Raw genomic sequence first — 19,201 nt, 5'->3', positions numbered from 1 at the left:
TATGCCTTGTAGGCCTTTATAGGTAGTGACCAGCACCTTGAATTGCACCTGGAACCATATTGGTAACAGTGAAGCTCACGAAGAAGAAGTGTTACATAGGCATACTGAGGTATGCCTATTATTGTCTGCACCATTGTATTCTGGATTACCTGAAAATTTTGGGTAGTCTTCAAGACTAGCCCCCTGCAAGTCAAGCTACCAGATGATTAGGGCACGAATGATTGTCTGAAGAGGCCCCCTGGTACTGGAAAGAGAAATAGCAGATAAAGTTGAATAGAGGCCTCCCTGGCCACAGTTGCCACTAATCAGGAGCCACAAGTCCAAGAAGACCCCAAATCGCATACCAATCTTGAATGGGGAGATGACACCCCATCCAAGTTCAAACGTGGACTACCCCCAGATTGGGCAGTTCAAACGCTCATAGTCTTTTGATCTTGGTCGGACTAAGCTGGGAACGGTTCCTCTCCACCCAAACTTGTACAGCCTTCAAGCTTTGGGAGAGAACCTCAACAACCTCCACTTGTCTAGGTCAAGGTCAAAAGTTGTCATTGGGTGTCATCTGTGTACTGATGGTGAAGTATTGATGAAGACACACACCCCCAGGTCAAACAAGTGGATGATCTCATTTAGTGGTTTCATGTTACAAAGGAGGGAAGTGAGAATAAGAACCCTGTGGTAGCAGATGCAGGAGGGGGCCTAGAGACTGATCTCTTCACTTTAACCAACAATAACTAAAAGCAGCCCCAGAGAAAGAAAGAAAACCAGCAAAAAAAGTGCCTCCAACCACCAACCCACAGAACTGGCTCAGACACCATGGCTGATGGTATCAAAAGCCACCAAGTGATATATTCTCCTATTGATAAAATAAAGGAGAAAGATAGGAAGGACAAAGCAATGGGGGATGATGATAATGATGGTGATGATGAAAAAGAAGCTACCTTCTTCGTAAAAAATTCACAAGTGCTTAATATAACAAAGAAAGGTCTCCCTGTTAATTTTTGGGTAGTGCTATTTCAGATTTTGGTTTGCTTTTTTTATTCTATTTTTATTGTATGTTGATTCTTGACAAATGTAGTTTTTATGTGCACTGAGAACTTATGCACCGAAGACAAATTCCTTGTGTGTCCAATCACACTTGATCAATAAAGAATTCTCTTCTCTTCTCTTCTCTTCTCTTCTCTTCTCTTCTCTTTTCTCTTCTCTTCTATCCTACCCTGTCCTGCCCTGCCCTGCCCTGCCCTGCCCTGCCCTGCCCTGCCTATCCTATCCTATCCTATCCTATCCTATCCTATCCTATCCTATCCTATCCTATCCTATCCTATCCTATTCTTTGGCATAGGGGTTTTGCCAAATGTACAGTATACAATTCAGTAAGTAAGAACATCCTTTTGCAACCCAAAGTCTTGCCTTGGTGGCAATAGTTTAACACTTAGTTGAAGGCTGTTTAAAGCTTTGCTTTGTTGGTGGGAAGGGAGTAAATAGAGAAGAGACTTTAGCAGAAATGAATTGGAAAAGGAGCTTTCTTTTGAGGTGCCACTTTCCCTGTGCTATCGGTAAGTAAAGCTCACATTACACAGATGCAAGGATAAGCAAGTCCCCTTAAAAGAGATTAAATATACATTTTAACTGGGAAGAGGAGTACTGGGCGCCATTGCAAAAGAGCATTAGCCAGGCACTTTGTAAGCAGGGAATTCCAGATTAATCTCCCATCACCAATTCTACCAGCAGCCTGTCCGATGAAAAAAAAGATCCATTATCCAGTGGCAGAAAGAACACTGGGCTGAGTGCTTGGCAGAATTGATCAATCGGTTGATTGGTTGATTGATTTGAATGGAGTTATGAAATATGTTAGAAAGAAAACAAACCTTGGGGGCAAAGTTTGCTTTTGAGGTCCTGGGTGATGGGGAGGGTCTGTCAAGAAGGACTCAACCGCTAACAACCACATCCTTTAAAGCAGGGGTCTCCAACCTTGGCAACTTTAAGACTTGTGGACTTCAACTCCCAGAATCCCTCATCCAGCTTCAGACCCCTCCACAATTGGATAACAGCGTTCCTGTCAAACAGACAACAAGTGGTCAAAATAGGCAGTGCCCTATCAAATCCTGTTCCTGTCAATAGCGGTGTCCCCCAAGGCAGCGTTCTTGGACCAACACTCTTCATATTATACATTAATGATCTCTGTGACCATATTATAAGCAATTGTGTTCTCTTCACTGACGATGTTAAACTATTTAACACTACCAACAATACAGCTACCCTTCAAAAAGACCTTGACTTTGTGTCGGAATGGTCAAAAACCTGGCAACTCCAAATCTCAACCAAAAAATGCTCTTCTTATACATTGAAAAAAAGAATCTGAACACTAAATACAAACTCGATGGACACTACCTTATAGATGACCCTCACCCCATCAAAGACCTTGGAGTTTTCATATCAAATGATCTAAGTGCCAAAGCCCACTGCAACTACATCTCAAAAAATGCTTTAAGAGTTGTAAATTTAATCTTGCGTAGCTTCTTCTCCAGAAACACTACTCTATCAACCAGAGCATATAAAACATTTGCTACACCAATTCTTGAATACAGCTTGCCTGTCTGGAACCCATGCCTCATTTCGGACATTAATACAATTGAGCGTGTCCAGAAATATTTTACAAGAAGAGTTTTCCACTCCTCTGATTACAACAAAATACCTTATGCCACCAGACTTGAAATCCTGGGTTTAGAAAATTTAGAACTCCGCCGCCTTCGACATGACCTGAGTTTAACTCATAGAATCATCTGTTACAAAGTCCTTCCTGTTGAAGACTACTTCAGCTTCAATCGCAACAATACACAAGCACACAACAGATTTAAGCTTAATGTGAACCGCTCCAATCTTGATTGCAAAAAATATGACTTCAGTAACATAGTTGTTAATGCCTGGAATGCACTACCTGACTCTCACTACCTCACTACCTGTGGTCTCTTCCCAAAATCCCCAAAAGCTTTAACCAAAAACTATCTACTATTGACCTCACCCCATTCCTAAGAGGTCTGTAAGGGGCGTGCATAAGAGCACCAATGTGCCTACCTACCGTTCCTGTCCTAATGTTCCCTTTGATTGTATACAATTTCATATAGTTATTACATACTTATGGTTATATATATATGCTTATATATATCGTATAGTTATTTCATGCTTATGCTTATATATAATGTTGTGACCAATAAAATAAATAAATAAACAAACAAACTAGGTAACATCATCAGTGCTATCCCAAAGGCGCTTTTTCAGGAGGCAACCGGACTTCCTTGTTGTTGTTTTTTCTTTTGAAGACTGTACAATAGCTATACAGTTTGGGATGAACACCCTTTAGATGGTATGGGAGTAGGAATGGATTTCCAGACAAAAATTGCAGACAACAGGAGCCAGGAGCACCACTCAGGTGACCCCGAAGACACAGATAAACCTCCAAGTGCTTCAATGACCTTGCTAAAAGGATGCAGACGACCAGCTGTCTCCAAGGAATATAAATCCTTCCATTCTCCACCATCCTATCAGAGCTGAAGAAGCTTTTTGGCTGAGAAGCAAAACATCTTCAAAAGAAAAAAAACAAGAAAGTCCAGTTGCCTCCTGAAAAAGCATCTTTGGGACAACCATGACCTAGGGGAGGACTTAGAATCTCTATAAATCATCAGTGCTGGTAAGAAGCCACCGGTAAACAGCCCAACCAAAGTAACTCTAAGGCCATGCCCACTCACACAGCCCAGCAACTCACCAGAATATAAACTGACAGCAAACCATTAACCCTGATGACGTAACCTAGTTAGGGTAACAAAACGCCTGCAAGAAAACAAGCAAGCTCAGAGACCACCAAGGACCCTTCAACGGCATCCTTTCCCAAAGTTACAGGCTGGCTGCCTGCCTCTGAGGGCGAAAGCAGGAGGATGGGGATCCACCATACCATAGTCCAGGGGTCTCCAACCTTGGCCGCTTTAAGCCTGGGGGACTTCAACTCCCAGAATTCCCCCAGCCAGCCAGCCAGCCAGCCAGCCAGTCTCCCAGGCTTAAAGCGGCCAAGGTTGGAGACCCCTGCCCTAGTCTACACATTTATGGGAACGCAGCTGTGCCATTGGTCCAACTAAGGTCCCGGGTTTTGGGATAGCGGCGCGTGTTGGGGGAAGATCGTCGCTGCTGCTGCTGTTTCTCTTGTCAACCCCGGTTGTTTGGCGGGGTTGTGGGAACGGCGCCCAAAGAGCTCCGGCCGTAGCAGGCCTCCCCCTTAAGGACTTGGTGCTGCTGGATGGAGCTCCCCCCTGGGATCGGGCAGCCGCCTGTTCCCGGCGCTGAGCCGGATCACGTGGCGGCGGGAGCAGATGGGAAGGAGAGACGGCAGAAGAGCGCTGAATAATTGAGGGACTGCGGCGCGGCGCCGGCCTCGGCTGCTTTCCCAAGCGCAAGCACAGCAGGCAGACGGTGGCGAGGCGAGCATCACCCCAGCCCCTCCCCAGCAACTCCCACCCCTTCTAGTTGCGGACCGGAGAGACGCCTTCTTCTTCTTCCTCCTCCTCCTCCTCTCACCGATCCATCCCACGGAGAGCTGGAGTGACCGGGGTTCCCGAGCCTCAGCCGGCTTCGCTTCCCCCCCCCCCACCACCCGGTTGTCTTCCGCCCCGTCCGGTTGTCTCCAGAGGGGGAAAGCCGCCAGAGCCCCGGAGCGGCAGGTGCGGCCAAGTCTCAGATCCGCAGCCCGCGCGCAGTCCTTGGCCAGGACCTGACGCCATCCGCGCGGCTTCCTCGGCCCTTCGCCCGCTCCCGTCGGTAAGTGAAAGTATCGGGGTGGAGGGTTGGGGGGGAGCTGTCTCCAAGCGCTCCCGGTTCTAGCTTAAGATGATGATTTGGTGGGGAGGGAGATAAAACATGCAAAGAAGATGCAATAAGAAGATGTTGGCATCCCTCGTTTCTCTCTCTCTCTCTCTCTCTCTCTCTCCCCCCCACCCCCCTTTCTCTCTCACACACACAATTTCCCAGTTTGGAGACGCAACCTTGTTTCCGTGCGCGGGACAGGCAGAGTCAAGCAGGGCGAGGCCGGTCCTCTGGGAGTTTTTAAGAGTTGCCGAGGAGGGGGTGGGTGGGATGCTAAAACCCTGCCCGGCCTGCCTTCCGGCACCTCCCCTCCCTCTGCCGTCTCTAATGTGGGATGGAGGAAGGGTCGTTGAGAAGAAGGTTGGGAGGGGTGGGATTCTCTCCCTCCCTCCCTCTTCAAAACCGGTAGCAGAAGAAGAAGCTATTTTTACGTGGACCCCTTGCAGTACAGTGTACAAGTCAAGGCAGTCCAAAATGTTGGATTTTTCCTTAGCTCTCCCTCTCTCTCTTTCTCCCTTTCTCTCTCTCCCCTCTCTTCCTCCTCCTCCCTCCCTCTCTCTTTCTCTCTCTCTCTTTCTCTCCCTCCTTCCCTCTTCCCCCCCCTTTTCCACCTTCTCTCTGCGTTTATGTAAGATGTTGTGAAGGCTCCAGTCACTTCCCGTGGTATTTTTTTCAACTTCAGAAGTCTCACACTCAAGCTTCTGTGGTAATGAGCTGGTTGGGGTATATTCTGTATGTTTACTTGCCGCTGATATTCAAAGGGGCAGTCTTATGTTTCAGTTTTTAATCCGTGTATCTTGGAATTCTTTCTTGCTTCATGTTATATTTTTAACTTATCAACCGTTGTGCGAAGAACAGAGTACACCATGCGTCTGTATATGGATAATGACAAAGGCCAGGATAATAAAAGGATGCTGTCACAAGCGCTGTGGGTTTGTTGGTTTTGTTACCAACTTACGCAGCTGGAAAGTGTTCTGCCGTTCAGAAAAGGGCAGTTGAACGATTTCCCGGGTTATAGAGGGAAGGATAGAGATTCTCCTGAGATTCACAGGACATTTTTTCCAGCAGCGTCAAAGCAAAAAGTCCTAAATGAATGTACAGATGGCATAAAATTCATCAGGGATTATGAAGAGAGACAAATCATATAAAAGCAGATGTCGGAAATGCTACAACAGAGAAGGCACGTTCTACCATATGTGGCCAAAGCAAAAAAAAAAAAAAAGAGGCTCAAAAGAATTGGAAGGAAATATTTTGAAATGTTCAAAAAAAAAAAATCAAAACATCAAGTATGAAGTGAAACCAGAATTAATTTTATTAAAAATAATTCCAGAACGCAAAAATGGAAAAGTATCACTCATTTACTAAGATATCACTTGACAGCTGTAAAAACAAATTTGGCAGCATATTGGAAAAATGAAACTTTCCTAATTAAATTCATGCTGAAATTGGTCTATTATATATGCCATATGATACAGCAAGGCAAATTTAGGTGGAATATAGTTTTTAGGAGAAAAAAAATAAGAGATCAGTCAAAAACAATATTTGAAATGACTTAAACAGATACCAGCAATAACCTTCCATGTTTAATGTACAATGCACTTTTTTTTGGGTAGCATTTAGTAGTTAGTGGAATAAATGGAAGGGAGGAGGAAAAGATATTACCAACATTTTTTCCCCACAATAATTTTTATTTTCCAGTTGTTTATCATCTAAAAGAAAAGAAAATCCAAATTAACGGAGCCTATGAATTGCAACCCAGTCCCTTTCATTCTGTGGGGTGTGTGTGTGAGAGAGAGGGGAGGGGAGTGGGAAGGAGAGAGGGAGAGAGAGAGAGAGAGAGAGAGAGAGAGAGAGAGAGAGAGAGATCTCCAAGGGACGGGAAAATGATTCATATTACCCAGAACATTTTGATATTGGTAGGAATATCTGTTAGCATGTAGATAAATAGCTATTCAAGATTAATGAGGTTGGTTGGTTGGTTGGTTGGTTGGTTGGTTGGTTGGTTGGTTGAAAGAACTTATAGCTCATCTCTCTCTAGAAGATGCTTCCGCACTTGGAATGGGGGATCTATATTGTGTAGTATTTACTCAAGAGAGTTATCTCAAGTCCTGTTGTTGTTAATTGCAAAGTCGTGTCCAACCCATCATGACCCCATGGACAACGTTCCTTCAGGCCTTCCTATTTTCTACCATCCTCCGGAGTCCATTTAAGCTCACGTAGTATATGACTAATAAGAGTATTTTTTCCCTAGCATCATTGCCAGTCCTAGATGACTAAGCAAGATGTTCTCTGATTCTAAATAATCAAAATCATCATCATCATCATCATCCTCATCCTCTTGAATTTGCCCTGACATCTGTCAGAGTTTTTTGCAGCACACACAATCAGACACTTTTGCAGGATTCAATTTACATATAAGAAACTTCTTTATATACAATACCATACAGCAAAATTCGGCATACAATATCAGGAACACAGAAGCAATATTCATAGAAGCAAGTCATTACAGAATAGAGAGATACAGAGGCTAATATATTGTATATTGTTTGTTGCTTGAGCAGAGGGTTGAACTCAGTGGTGAAATCCTCCGTGGATTCCCACCGGTTCACTGCCCGCACATGCATGTACGGTGCATGCCAAAAGCATGTTGTACATGTGTATGTGCAGTGCATTCCAAAAGCATGCTGTGCACACATGCATGCACAGTGCACTCCAAAAGCACGCTGCACACGCATGCACAATGCGCACCAAACACGCGCTTCATGCAGAAAAGTGAGGCTTAACAAGGTAAGTAGAACAGCGAGGGGGGGGAACAGCTATGCCACAAGATTTAGATTCATCAGAAAGCAGGATTTCCTGTTTTCTAGCGAATATAAATTGCGTGGCACAGCTGATCATCGGAAATACCAGTTCAGACGAATCAGTAGTTTTTATCACTATCGGTTTTCACAAACCGGTGTGAACCAGTAGCATTTCACCCCTGGTTGAACTAGAATACCTCCAAGGTGTCTTCCTACTCTGTTATTCTGTTATGTTATGATGAAAGATGTTTCGAACAGTCTTAAATGTCACATATTAAAATGTACCTGCTTTAAGAGAACAATATGTGCAACCGCATAATGTACTGAATCAGAATGACAATTATTCTTCTGTGCATTATGCAGGTAGATTCTCAAGGAGATTGATATTAGCTTCCCACCAATCAGTTATCGAAGCGTTCACTTATGCCCTTTCTGCCACTCTAGACTTATCTGTTAAAAGCCCCCAAGTGATGTCGTGTCCCACTCCTCCGCTGACGGCCGGGTCAGGGAAATCCGAATCAGGCTTGCCTCTGCAGCTCTGCCCAAAGTCCTAGCAAAGTCCTCAGAGCAGGCAGGAGACCAGTAAGTGACTTCAGCAAGATAAATTCGACTTTGCCTGACTCAGAGACTGCCAGAAAGCAGATCCTTTATATAGGCCATGGGGTGTGGCTCCATGACTCAGCACTCATTAAGGCCTGCCCCTCCCTTCCTTCTGTTGCCTCCGCCTATCCAATCTTCTGATGCGAGGGTCACTCCAATCAGCTGTTGTTGGAAGTAAACTTTCCTCAGGCTCACATGCTGTGGAGGAGGGGGAGGGGTCTAGCTGCTCCGTTTGCCTGGGCATGGAGCCAGGGCTGGGGCCGGGGGATGCTCCCTCTTCTGCAGCCTGCTTGGGCATGGAGCCAGGGCTGGGACCGGGAGGTGCCCCCTCCTCTGCAGCTTGTCTGGGCATGGAGCCAGAACTGGGGCCGGGAGGCATACATTCCTCCGTGTTCGGGAGCAGATAAGCAGACCCCGGCTGCGGTGAGAGCAGACAAGACACAACAAGTGAGTGCATTGCTATTTCGTTTGAAAGATTATCACTTCACTTAAAAGCAAGGAATGGAGCCAGTATCTGGGAGTACAAGTATGTTGATGTACAGGATAATTAAAAGAAGACATAAAACTAACACAAACTAGTACAGAATAAAGAGAACAAAAAAGAAGGGAAAAAGACGTAAGACAAAAGTGCAGAAAGAAAAGACTAAAACAAAGAGAAAGAAGCTTTCAATTTCCTTTGCAGCAAAAAATTACAAAATTACTCTACGATTACAAAAAAAAAACACCTCACTTTTTATTATCCAGGTTTTTTTTCCCTAATCATTGTTACAAATGCATTTTTCTCCTGTTTCATACAAAAAGTCCATAACGTCAGCCATAAATGTATATATTGTCTTTTCCTTGGTCAAGGAAGTCAATTTAGCCATCTCTGCAGGTTCCATCATCTTCACTAACCATTCCTCTGTTGTGGATAGTGGCAAACCTAACCACTTGTGGGGTTACAGTGTTTTAATGGATGATTTTTCTAGACAAGTTTGCTTGCATGCAGAATTCAGGTGGGCAAAAGGTTCATGATCTCCATTAGTTTGGTTGGTTTGAAAATGAAAATAAAAATAGGTAAGCCAACATATGAAGGATAAGTAGATATAAGAATTCTTTAGAAGCACAGTAACCAAATTAAATTTCCACGCCCCAATTCAGAATATTTCTGCTTCAACAAGGACAGAATGTTGAAATCTCTGCCAATAGACCTAATCTAATTTATCTGGTCTGCAGCAGGAAAGTGGTGATGTGTGTATCTTTAATGATATTCTGTTAATAACATTCCTAGAAACGTTCTATGTGGAATGCAGCATGTAGAATGGGCCTTTGTTTTATTCTTCCCTAACTAGAATCCAAGAGATGGTTCAGGTTTACCTGTTCCATTGGTAAAATTCAGTAGTTACGATATTTTTATGGTATCTGTTGGAGTTACAATATTGATGTCTTAATTATATATTCCATTTATTCAGGAGCAAAAGGCAGTTTACATGGGGGAACTTCTTTCCTTTTATTTCCAGAAAGATCCTGTGAGATGAATGGAATGGAATGGAAGAAGGGAGGGAAGGAGTAAGGGAAGGAAGGAAGGAAGGAAGGAAGGAAGGAAGGAAGGAAGGAAGGAAGGAAGGAAGGAAGGAAGGACTGATTTCAAAGAGAGTCTATAACTATTACATCAGATTGGTCATTCTAGTTTCCTTTTAGACTTAGTGCATTGTCCAACGATGTTATATATGTAATAATCTGTGACTTCTAATTTGGCTAAACCACTTTTTTCTTACTTGGACTTTTGGAAAACACAATTAAATGCAGAATCAATTTATTTATGACATCTGGTGCCATTTCCAAGTCCTCCATATGCTATTGGATTAACACTATTTTTCAACAACTGCATGAATTAGAATTTTCTTGATTTTTTTTTTGTTTCCCTTCTCCCTTTTCATCTAAGGATCCTTTTTATAAATGTGGATCAATAGAAATGTTAATGTATTGAGGTTTTTCCCCCTTTTGGCATTAAGGAAAGAGCCATAAATTCTTGATTAATCACATAATTTGTAAGTTTGAAAAATTTCAGTTACCAGCACATCCATAGAGGGCTGGTAAATACTTATACGTGAAATTCAGCAAAGCTGCTGCAATCTATAGAATTAAAGGGAACAATGGTTTAAATTGCTGCATGGTAGCTGCTTATGTTCATATAATAAGAGCAAAAACTGGCTTGATCAGGCACACTATTGTTACCAAGTGAATGCTGAGAATGTATTTAGTATATTTATTTAGTTAAACATTCCTAGACTGCCTAATGGATTACAGCATAATAAAAATGCCAGGTGATTATTCCTCACATAACATAATACCAAGAGGCAGCTCAAATATGATGTGGTACAGAATGGCAATAAAATAGTTTAAAATGTTTGGACAAGTCAAAGTGCCTAGTGTTTAAATGCCGGCCGTTTTGGCAGTCACACAAAGATTTGAAGCCTATGAGCTCTGTGCTCAGTTTGTACAATATGCCAAACTAAGCCAAAGTGAAGATGGATAATTTATGATTCAACATTAGAATAGAATAGAATAGAATAGAATAGAATAGAATAGAATAGAATAGAATAGAATAGAATAGAATTTTTTTTATTGGCCAAGTGTGATTGGACACACAAGGAATTTGTCTTGGTGCATATGCTCTCAGTGTACGTAAAATAAAAGATACTTTCATCAAGGTACAACACTTACAACACTTAATGATGGTCATAGGGGTACAAATTTAACACTTAATGATACAACACTTAATAATCATAGGGTACAAATAAGCAATCAGGAAACAATCAATATAAATCATAAAGATACCAGCAACAAAGTTACAATTATACAGTCATAAGTGGAAGGAGATGGGTGATGGAAACGATAAGAAGATTAATAGTGCAGATTTAGTAAATAGTTTGACAGTGTTGAGGGAATTATTTGTTTAGCAGAGTGATGGCTTTCGGGGAAAAAAACTGTTCTTGTGTCTAGTTGTTCTGGTGTGCAGTGCTCTATATGGGGAAACACCCATTTCTGTGGTATGCAATGTGAACTAGGCCAGCATATTAAGCCATAACATCCATTTGAAAAAAGCAGGTTACAGCAATACACCATGTTTGTTAACCCAGATTTTGGGCTTAGCCATGTTGTATGAACTCAACATTTGTGGTTTATACCAAAGTGAACAAACCCTAATATTTGAGTCTGCATTCAGAGAAATCACATTACTCACATTAATAGATTAGCAGATTAACAGAATTGCAAGGGACCTTGTAGGTCATCTAGTCCAACCCCCCCCCCGCCCAAGCAGGAGCCCCTACTACACCATTTCTAACAGATGGTCATTGATCCTGAATAAGCCCAAAGAGCGGTATTCAAAAACAGATCTGGTAACCTATTTAGTGTAAACCTTGGCTGGTGTTTTTATTACTTACCATGTCATATTAAACCAACTTATTCTGTTAGTTTAATATATCATATGCATCCAGAAAATGAGTTAATTTAATAATTAGATGAAGTAGTAGTAGTGTGTTTTATTCCAGAAAGCATTTGTTGGAATGGTGTAAACTTCAGGGATGCTGTCCAAGGTGCTGAAGTTGCTATTCTGATGACTTGGATAGGACAGCAAGAGCATTCATGCTCCCCCTCCCCAAATATAAAAACTGTATGAACTCTGTTTCTAATGTGGGGAAAAATCTATGAACACAATACCTTTAGCAGATAAAACATAAGTTTCCATTTGGTAGGTTTGGGATTTTTTTTCATCTACTATATTAATCCTTGATTTTTCCACAAATAAACTAAAATCTCAGAAACTAAATAAAGATTGTTACTATCCATTGTTATTATTGGCATATATCAGTGATGGCTAACCTTTTTGCCATCACGTGCCAAAAGCGGGGGGAGTGTGCATGGGGTCACGCACGTGCGTGCCCACACCCATAATTCTATGCTCCCACCTACATATGTGCACACAACTCCCTGTGCTCCCCCTGTTTTTGGCATGCAATGGCACGGTGGGCCCAGTAGGCCCGTTTTTTGCTCTCCCCAGGCTCCAGAACCTTTCTAGGAGCCTGGGGAGGGCAAAAACAGCCTTCCCCACCCTCCGCAGCCCTCCAAAGGCCAGAAATGGCCCTTTGTTGACTTCCAGCTCCATTGGAAGGCCTGTTTTTTACTCTCCCCAGGCTCCAGAGCCTTTCTAGAAGCCTGGGGAGGGCGAAAATGGCCTTCCCCACTCCCTCACCCCCCGAGGCTGGAAACAGCGTGTTTCCTGACTTCCAGTGGGGCCAGAAGGCCCGAAAATCAGAACTGAGCTCGCATGCCCACCGATATGGCTCCATGTGCCACCTGTGGCACACGAGCCATAGGCTCGCCATCATGGGCATATATGATTTGGGACTTCGTGACACAAGGGAATTTGTTGTGTAGGTTTTCTTCCATACCATTAGCAGTGTTATGGAAGAAAGTATTGTTATGTTCCCTACTTCCTTTATGACACTGTATCAATAATTTATTGAGGAATGAAACCTGATGAATTGAATCAACCAAGTAGGATGACAAAATGAAGCAAACACGCTATGCATAACATATTCAGTTATTTTTCTTTAAGTCAGATGCGTTAATAAAATTATAAATCTGGGCAGGTTTTCCTTCAGACAGTCAGAGCCTAGCAGTAAGATTGTTTGCAGAAAAGGGACTATGCTATTAATGCATTCTTAATGTACCCTGAGAAGAGCATGAAGATGGTAAAAGGCCCAAAAGCTGAATCCTACAAACAACAATGAAAAAAACTTACCGTATATACTCGAGTATAAGCCGACCCGAATATAAGCCGAGGTACCTAATTTTACCACAAAAAAACTGGGAAAAACTATTGACTCGAGTGTAAGCCTAGGGTGGGAAATGAGGCAGCTACTGGTCAATGTAAAAAATAAAGATAGAGCCAAGTAAAATAACATGAATATTTATTTGAACGAAAAACAATAAAAGTGCAAAAGGGGGAAGGAGGATTCCCAGCTCTAAACAAAGGGAAATCCCGGAATCCCGGAGTGCTCGTGTTCCTCCTCCCTTGCTCAAAAGCCCCAACATGATATTGGAATTGGATGCCATTATATACCTGCTGAGGGGATAATTTGAATAACTTGAAAGATATAAAAGCTCTAAACATATTTGTTTAAAAATCTAAAATCTATACTTAAAATAAATGAATATAAAGTAATAAAGTTCTTTAAAGTTGTAATTCACTTTGCTGCTGAAAAAGAAAAGAAGCTTAACACCTTAAATGGTATTTATTAACTGAAATATCATCAAATCAAATATATAATGAGGTATATTATAATGACCTTTGTTTTCAGAAAGAAGCATGATGGAAGTTTTTCAATAAAGGGGGAAATATAGAAAAAACTTAGTGTCATGCTCATATATCATCTTTACAGATGTTGTTAACACTATACTATGGCAGCATATGATGGTACAATGTTTCAATCAATTTCAGGATGAAAAACTCATCAATGAGGAGGAGGAGTATAATTTATTAACCTTGTATGATATCAGTTTCTCAAGGACTCTAGAAGGACCGAGGAAGAAATCTCTGCCCCTCCCACTTTCCCTTTCCAACCCAGCCTTCCAAGGGGACCCGAGAGGAAGAAATCTCTGCCCCTCCCACTTTCCCTTTCCAACCCAGCCTTCCAAGGGGACCTTTGAGGAGAAATCTCTGCCCCTCCCACTTTCCCTTTCCAAGGCAGCCTTCCAAGAGGACCTCTCGAAAAGAGCGAAAGCTTTCTCCTGGCCGTTTACCACCACCACACCTCCACGCCGCCATCCTAGGCTGGGTTAGAAACAAGGAGGGGAAAGTTCAAGGACCACATCGATGGCACGAGCTCAGATTGCCGGCTGGGGATGATGGGCGCTGCAGTGCGATCTCGGGAGAGACTAGGGGGGAAGAAAGAATGACTGTTTCCCCACACCCTAGGATTGGGAAAACATTGACCCCCCTTAGTTGCGGGAGAAGGGTTGCGCTCAAAGCGGTCGCCCATCCATCAATCCATCCTTCCTTCCTTCCTTCCATCCATCCATCCATCCTTTTTTTTTCCCCCAGCGAGCGGTGCGTGTGTGTGACATGCAAGCAAGACGTCTCACGGGGCGTGTGTGTGTGTGTTTGTGGTGGGGGTCTCGTCCCAGCCACCCACCCACTCGCTCCCTTTCCCTCTTCGGAGCGTGGGCTGGTCTTAGAAGCCGCGCTGTCCCGGCGGGGCCGTCGCCTCCTCCTCTTCCTCCACGCTCGCTCCTCTTGCACGCCTCAACCCCCATCCCCACCCTCTCCGCGCGTGAAGGTCACTCATCCCTCTTCCAGGCGGCAGCGGCGGCTCCGAGCGGAGCGCCACAGCCGGCAGCTCCGCTTCCCTCCCACCTTCCTCCTTGCTAAAGGGCCAAAGTCGGCGGTGCCCGAAGCCGTTCGCTCGCTCGCTCGCTCGCTCGCTCCCAGCGCAGGAGATCGGAGGACGGAGGCTTTCCCGGGACCGGCTTGTAGCCACCCCTCACCCGGCTTTCTCTCTCTCTCTCCAAAGACGGCCAAGCGCCTCCGCGCAGCGCCGTCAAAAGCAGTTCGACCAGGCGAAAGAAAGAAAGAAAGAGAGAGAATGAAAGAATGAAAGAAGGGGAGGAACGGCCCCTCCTTTCTCTCTCTCTCTCTCTTCCAGCGCCGCCGAAGAGAAGGAAGGGGACTAGGGCACACAGGCGCGCACACACACAAAAAGGCCTTTCCTGCCCGCTCGCAAGATGCTCTTGGCAGGCTCGGAAGAGAAAGAGAATGGAGTAGGGAGTGGGTGGCTGGGGGCGCAATAAGCACGCGAGGCTATTTTTGGTTCTGCGAAAAGGAGGCGTGGGTAATTGTGCGTGAGGGGGTGTGCGCGTGTGTCCACATAGGAATAAGTACGCGTGCGCGCGCACTAACGAGAGCTAGCTGCCTGCGGTAGAAAGGACTCGCTGCAAGAGGAAGGGGCTGGACTGGGACCGGCTTGGCTCGGGTCCGCGCGGCGAACTGCTCAGCCTTGGGCAAATCCCGCCGGACGATCTCGCCGCCTCTTTGGCGTCTCCTGTGCGGGGTTCCCGAAGTACATCGAGACGTAGACTCGAGTATAAGCCGAGGGGGCGCTTTTCAGCACAAAAAACGTGCTGAAAAACTCGGCTTATACTCGAGTATATACGGTAGTATGTTTAGTCTAAAGGAGAGATAGCTAAAAGGAGAGATGATAGCAGCCTTCCAGTATCTGAAGGAATATCAATAAAGAAGAGGATGTGGGTTATAAATTATGCAGACCAGTCTCAGTGCGCTTGCTTATTTCCCTGCATTCATGCTTCTATTGAAGCTATGAACGTGGAAATATATTAAAATATAAAATGAGTTATGGACATGAACAAAGTTGGAAACTGAATCTTTCTCTTCCAACTTTTAAAAAAAGAGGTAGAAGAAACGGGAAAGTTTAACTGTATATTTCTAATTGTGGGGACAGGTTCCTGCCTCTAGATACATAAATATACTTCATATATTTTTAATTTACAGATTTCATTGCTTTGGTTATGGTATTTGCTTTGCTTTTTTTGTGATCCCTTATTTTTGGTCAATAAAATAATAAGGCATATCAACCCTTGTGCTACAGCAGACCTGGGCAAATTAAGGCCCGCGGGCCACATCCGGCCCTTTGTACGTCCCTGTCCGGCCCGCGTGAGGCCAATCATAAACACCATAAATTAAACTTTTTTTTTAACTTTTATTTTGAAATTTTATTTTGAAAAGCGTTACGTCATACGTATGCATCGTCAGAGACGTAGCACCTTCACTCAGATACACGTGTGTGAGTGAAGGTGATGCTGTTCGCCAGGTTATCCCCAAGATGTCGGCACACCCCAAGAAAAGAAAAGTTGATAACGAATGCCGTATTTTCAACAAAACATGGACTTCCAAATATTTCTTTACAGAAATTAAAGGCAAAGCAGTGTGCTTAGTCTGTGGTACACAGGTTGCTGTGTTTAAAGAATATAATTTGAATCGCCACTACACCACCAAGCATGAAGATAAATACAGAAATGTGTCTGGTGAAGAGCGTGCAAGGAGTCTGATGCATTGCTTGCAAAACTACAAACCCAACAAGGATTTTTCACTAAACTTCACACTCCCAGAGATGCAGCCAGGACAAGTTATGTCATTTCTCACAAAATCGCCAGAAAAAGTAAGGCGTTTTCCGACGGAGAGTTTATTAAGGAGTGTTTATTGGACTCTGCTGCGCTGATGTGCCCAGAGAAAAAGGCGATTTGAGAACGTTTCACCTCCCGACGCACTGTAACGAGGCGGATTGAGGACATCGGGAACTTAGAACTTCAGCTGAAGAACAGAGCGGCCGACTTTGACTTTTTTTCTCTGGCTTTGGATGAGAGCTGCGATGTACGTGACACTGCCCAGCTGCTCATCTTCTTACGTGGGATAACCGCAGACTTTCAAATCACGGAGGAGTTGGCAGCCATGCAGTCAATTAAAGGGACAACCACCGGTTCAGAGAGGTAAATGCATGTATGGACATTTTAGGACTGAAATGGGACAAGCTTGCAGGTGTGACAACAGATGGTTGTCCAAATCTGACAGGGAAAAATGTTGGACTTTTAAAGAGAATGCAGGATAAAGTGACAGAAATTAACCCTGATCAGAAATTGACATTTTTGCATTGTATCATACATCAGGAAGTGTTGTGTAAGACAGTGTTAAAAATGAAACATGTCGTTGATGCTGTCACTAAAATAGTTAATTTCATCAGAGCAAGAGCTTTAAATCACAGACAGTTTGTTGCTTTGTTGGAGGAAACTGAGGCTGAACATGGTGACATAAGCTATCACTGCACTGTTAGGTGGCTCAGCCTTGGCAAGGTTCTGAAAAGTGTCTGGGACCTGAGAGACCAGATTCAGGAGTTCTGTATTCAGAAAGGTCATGACATCCCAGAACTTTCAGATAACAACTGGTTGGCAGACCTCGGATTCGCTGTGGATGTGACTGCACTAATGAACGAACTAAATGTCAAAATGCAGAGCAAGGGCCTTTTTGTGCATGAGATGTACAGTGCAGTGAAGGCTTTCATGAGAAAACTACAGCTTCTCTCAAGCCAAGTGAAGGACAACATTCTGACCCACTTGCCAACACTTAAGGAAGCCAAAAGATCAGGTGATCACCTCCAAAAGTACTCAACCATGTTAGAAGCATTGCATGCAGAGTTTTCAAGGCGATTTCAAGATTTCAAAACTCTTGAGAGTGAAATGCACATGGTTTCTTCTCCCTTCAACTGCAGTGTGGATGATGCACCAAGTGAAGTTCAGATGGAACTCATTGATCTGCAGTCTGACACACATCTGGCAGATCACTTCAAGTCAGTCTCACTGCTGGACTTTTACTCCGCCTCAAAGAGGAGAACTTTCCACACCTGAGGAGGCATGCTCAGAGGATCCTAGTCCTCTTTGGATCTACCTATCAATGTGAACAGACATTCTCAGTTATGAAGTTCAACAAATCCAAACACAGATCCTCTATGACTGATGACCACCTCTCAGCTGTCCTTCGCATAGCCACTTCAGACATTCCGCCAGATTTCAATGCCCTTGTTCAAGCCCAGAACAGACTGGATTATTCTCGCTGAAGAGGTAACATGAGGTGGAAAGCATTACAAGTTATTGTTTGTGGAGATTAACAAATTAAAAAATAAATTGCACTGGTTCAATAATTGTTTTTCTTATTTAACCAATAGACCACAGTTTCACATAACCTAATATACATATTTACAGAGTGCTTTATTCTTCTGATTATCAGTACCAGCTATTCAAAATATTTAATTTAAGTATTTTACAATGAAAGAAAGTTGGTGGCCCTCTGACACAATTCAGGCTTCTCATGCGGCCCCTGATAAAAATTAATTGCCCACCCCTGTGCTACAGGGAGTCCTCAACTTAAGACCGCAATTGAGCTCAAAATTTATGAGACATTTATTAAGTGCATTTTGCCCCATTTTACAACTGTTCCTGCCACATTTGTTAAGTGAATCACTGCCATTGTTAAATTAGTAACATGGTTGTTAAGCAAAGCTGGCCTCCCCGTTGACTTTTTGCTTGTCAGAAGGTTGTAAAAGGGGATCACATGATCCCGGGACACGGCAGCTGTCATAAATATGAGTCAGTTGCCAAGCATCTGAATGTTATTCATGTGACCATGGGGATGCTACAGCAGTCCTAAGTCTGAAAAATGGTCATAACAAGTAACTTTTTTGAGTGCCGTTGTAACTTCGAGCAGTCACGAAACAAACAGTCGTAAATTGAGGTCTACCTGTATAAATAATGGCAGACTTCGATGAGATAAATCAAAGCATTTTTTGTCACAAAAGGACCTCTCTCATTTCCAGAACAGTGACATGTATTTATTGAGAGATTTTCCTTTATTCCTTCCCTGAATAGAAGTTTGGGAAATGCTTCGAGGCCATTGAAATGGAAAGAGATTTTCCTGAGCAGAGAAGAAAAACGTTTAATCTATGCAGTCCATTGTTAGTTGCTGAAAGAGAAAGAGTTGCTAGGACTCAATTCTCTTTCACTAAAAATAAAGGATTCTTGGCATTTTATCCAGACAAGACAAAATGATGCCTAAATGAGAGGCAAGACCGCCATACGGAAAAACTCAAATCCAACTCTTCCCAGTTAAAGCAGGGATGACCAAAATGAAAGCTTTGCGTGCAGTCCCTGGGAGCTATTTCAAAATTACTCAAAAATTAATTCTTTTTTTTTTAAAAAAAGTTTTTTATTAATAATTCAAATTAAAAACAATACACATGGTTTAACGCCACTGGTTTTAAACATTGTCGTCAAATTTAAGCTAATAATTGATATACTTCTTTATCTTTGTCCAAATTTACATTACTTCTTAACATGTCAAG

General features: G+C 43.3%; 2 protein-coding genes across 2 annotated transcripts in view; both read left to right on the top strand.

Moving 5' to 3' along the window:
* Positions 1-4,417: 4,417 nt before the first annotated feature.
* Positions 4,418-19,201, top strand: part of SLC7A14 (solute carrier family 7 member 14) — a 73,839-nt gene continuing 59,055 nt past the window's right edge. Inside the window, exon 1 of the mRNA XM_058189175.1 lies at positions 4,418-4,803. The gene's annotated coding sequence lies outside the window, so the exon portion shown is untranslated. The remainder of the gene's footprint in view (positions 4,804-19,201) is intronic.
* On the top strand, positions 16,618-17,711 carry LOC131201327 (general transcription factor II-I repeat domain-containing protein 2A-like). Its single transcript, XM_058189147.1, has one exon. The coding sequence runs from the start codon at positions 16,812-16,814 to the stop codon at positions 17,709-17,711; it is 900 nt and encodes a 299-aa protein (XP_058045130.1). The 5' UTR covers positions 16,618-16,811.

Source organism: Ahaetulla prasina, chromosome 6 (assembly GCF_028640845.1).
Source record: "Ahaetulla prasina isolate Xishuangbanna chromosome 6, ASM2864084v1, whole genome shotgun sequence".
Classification (NCBI taxonomy): domain Eukaryota; kingdom Metazoa; phylum Chordata; class Lepidosauria; order Squamata; family Colubridae; genus Ahaetulla; species Ahaetulla prasina.
This window is presented reverse-complemented; position numbering and strand designations above follow the sequence as displayed.

What these genes read in the sequence shown, in the direction of transcription:
- LOC131201327 (XM_058189147.1), top strand. Translation starts at nt 16,812, where the DNA reads ATGGACATTTTAGGACTGAAATGGGACAAGCTTGCAGGTGTGACAACA.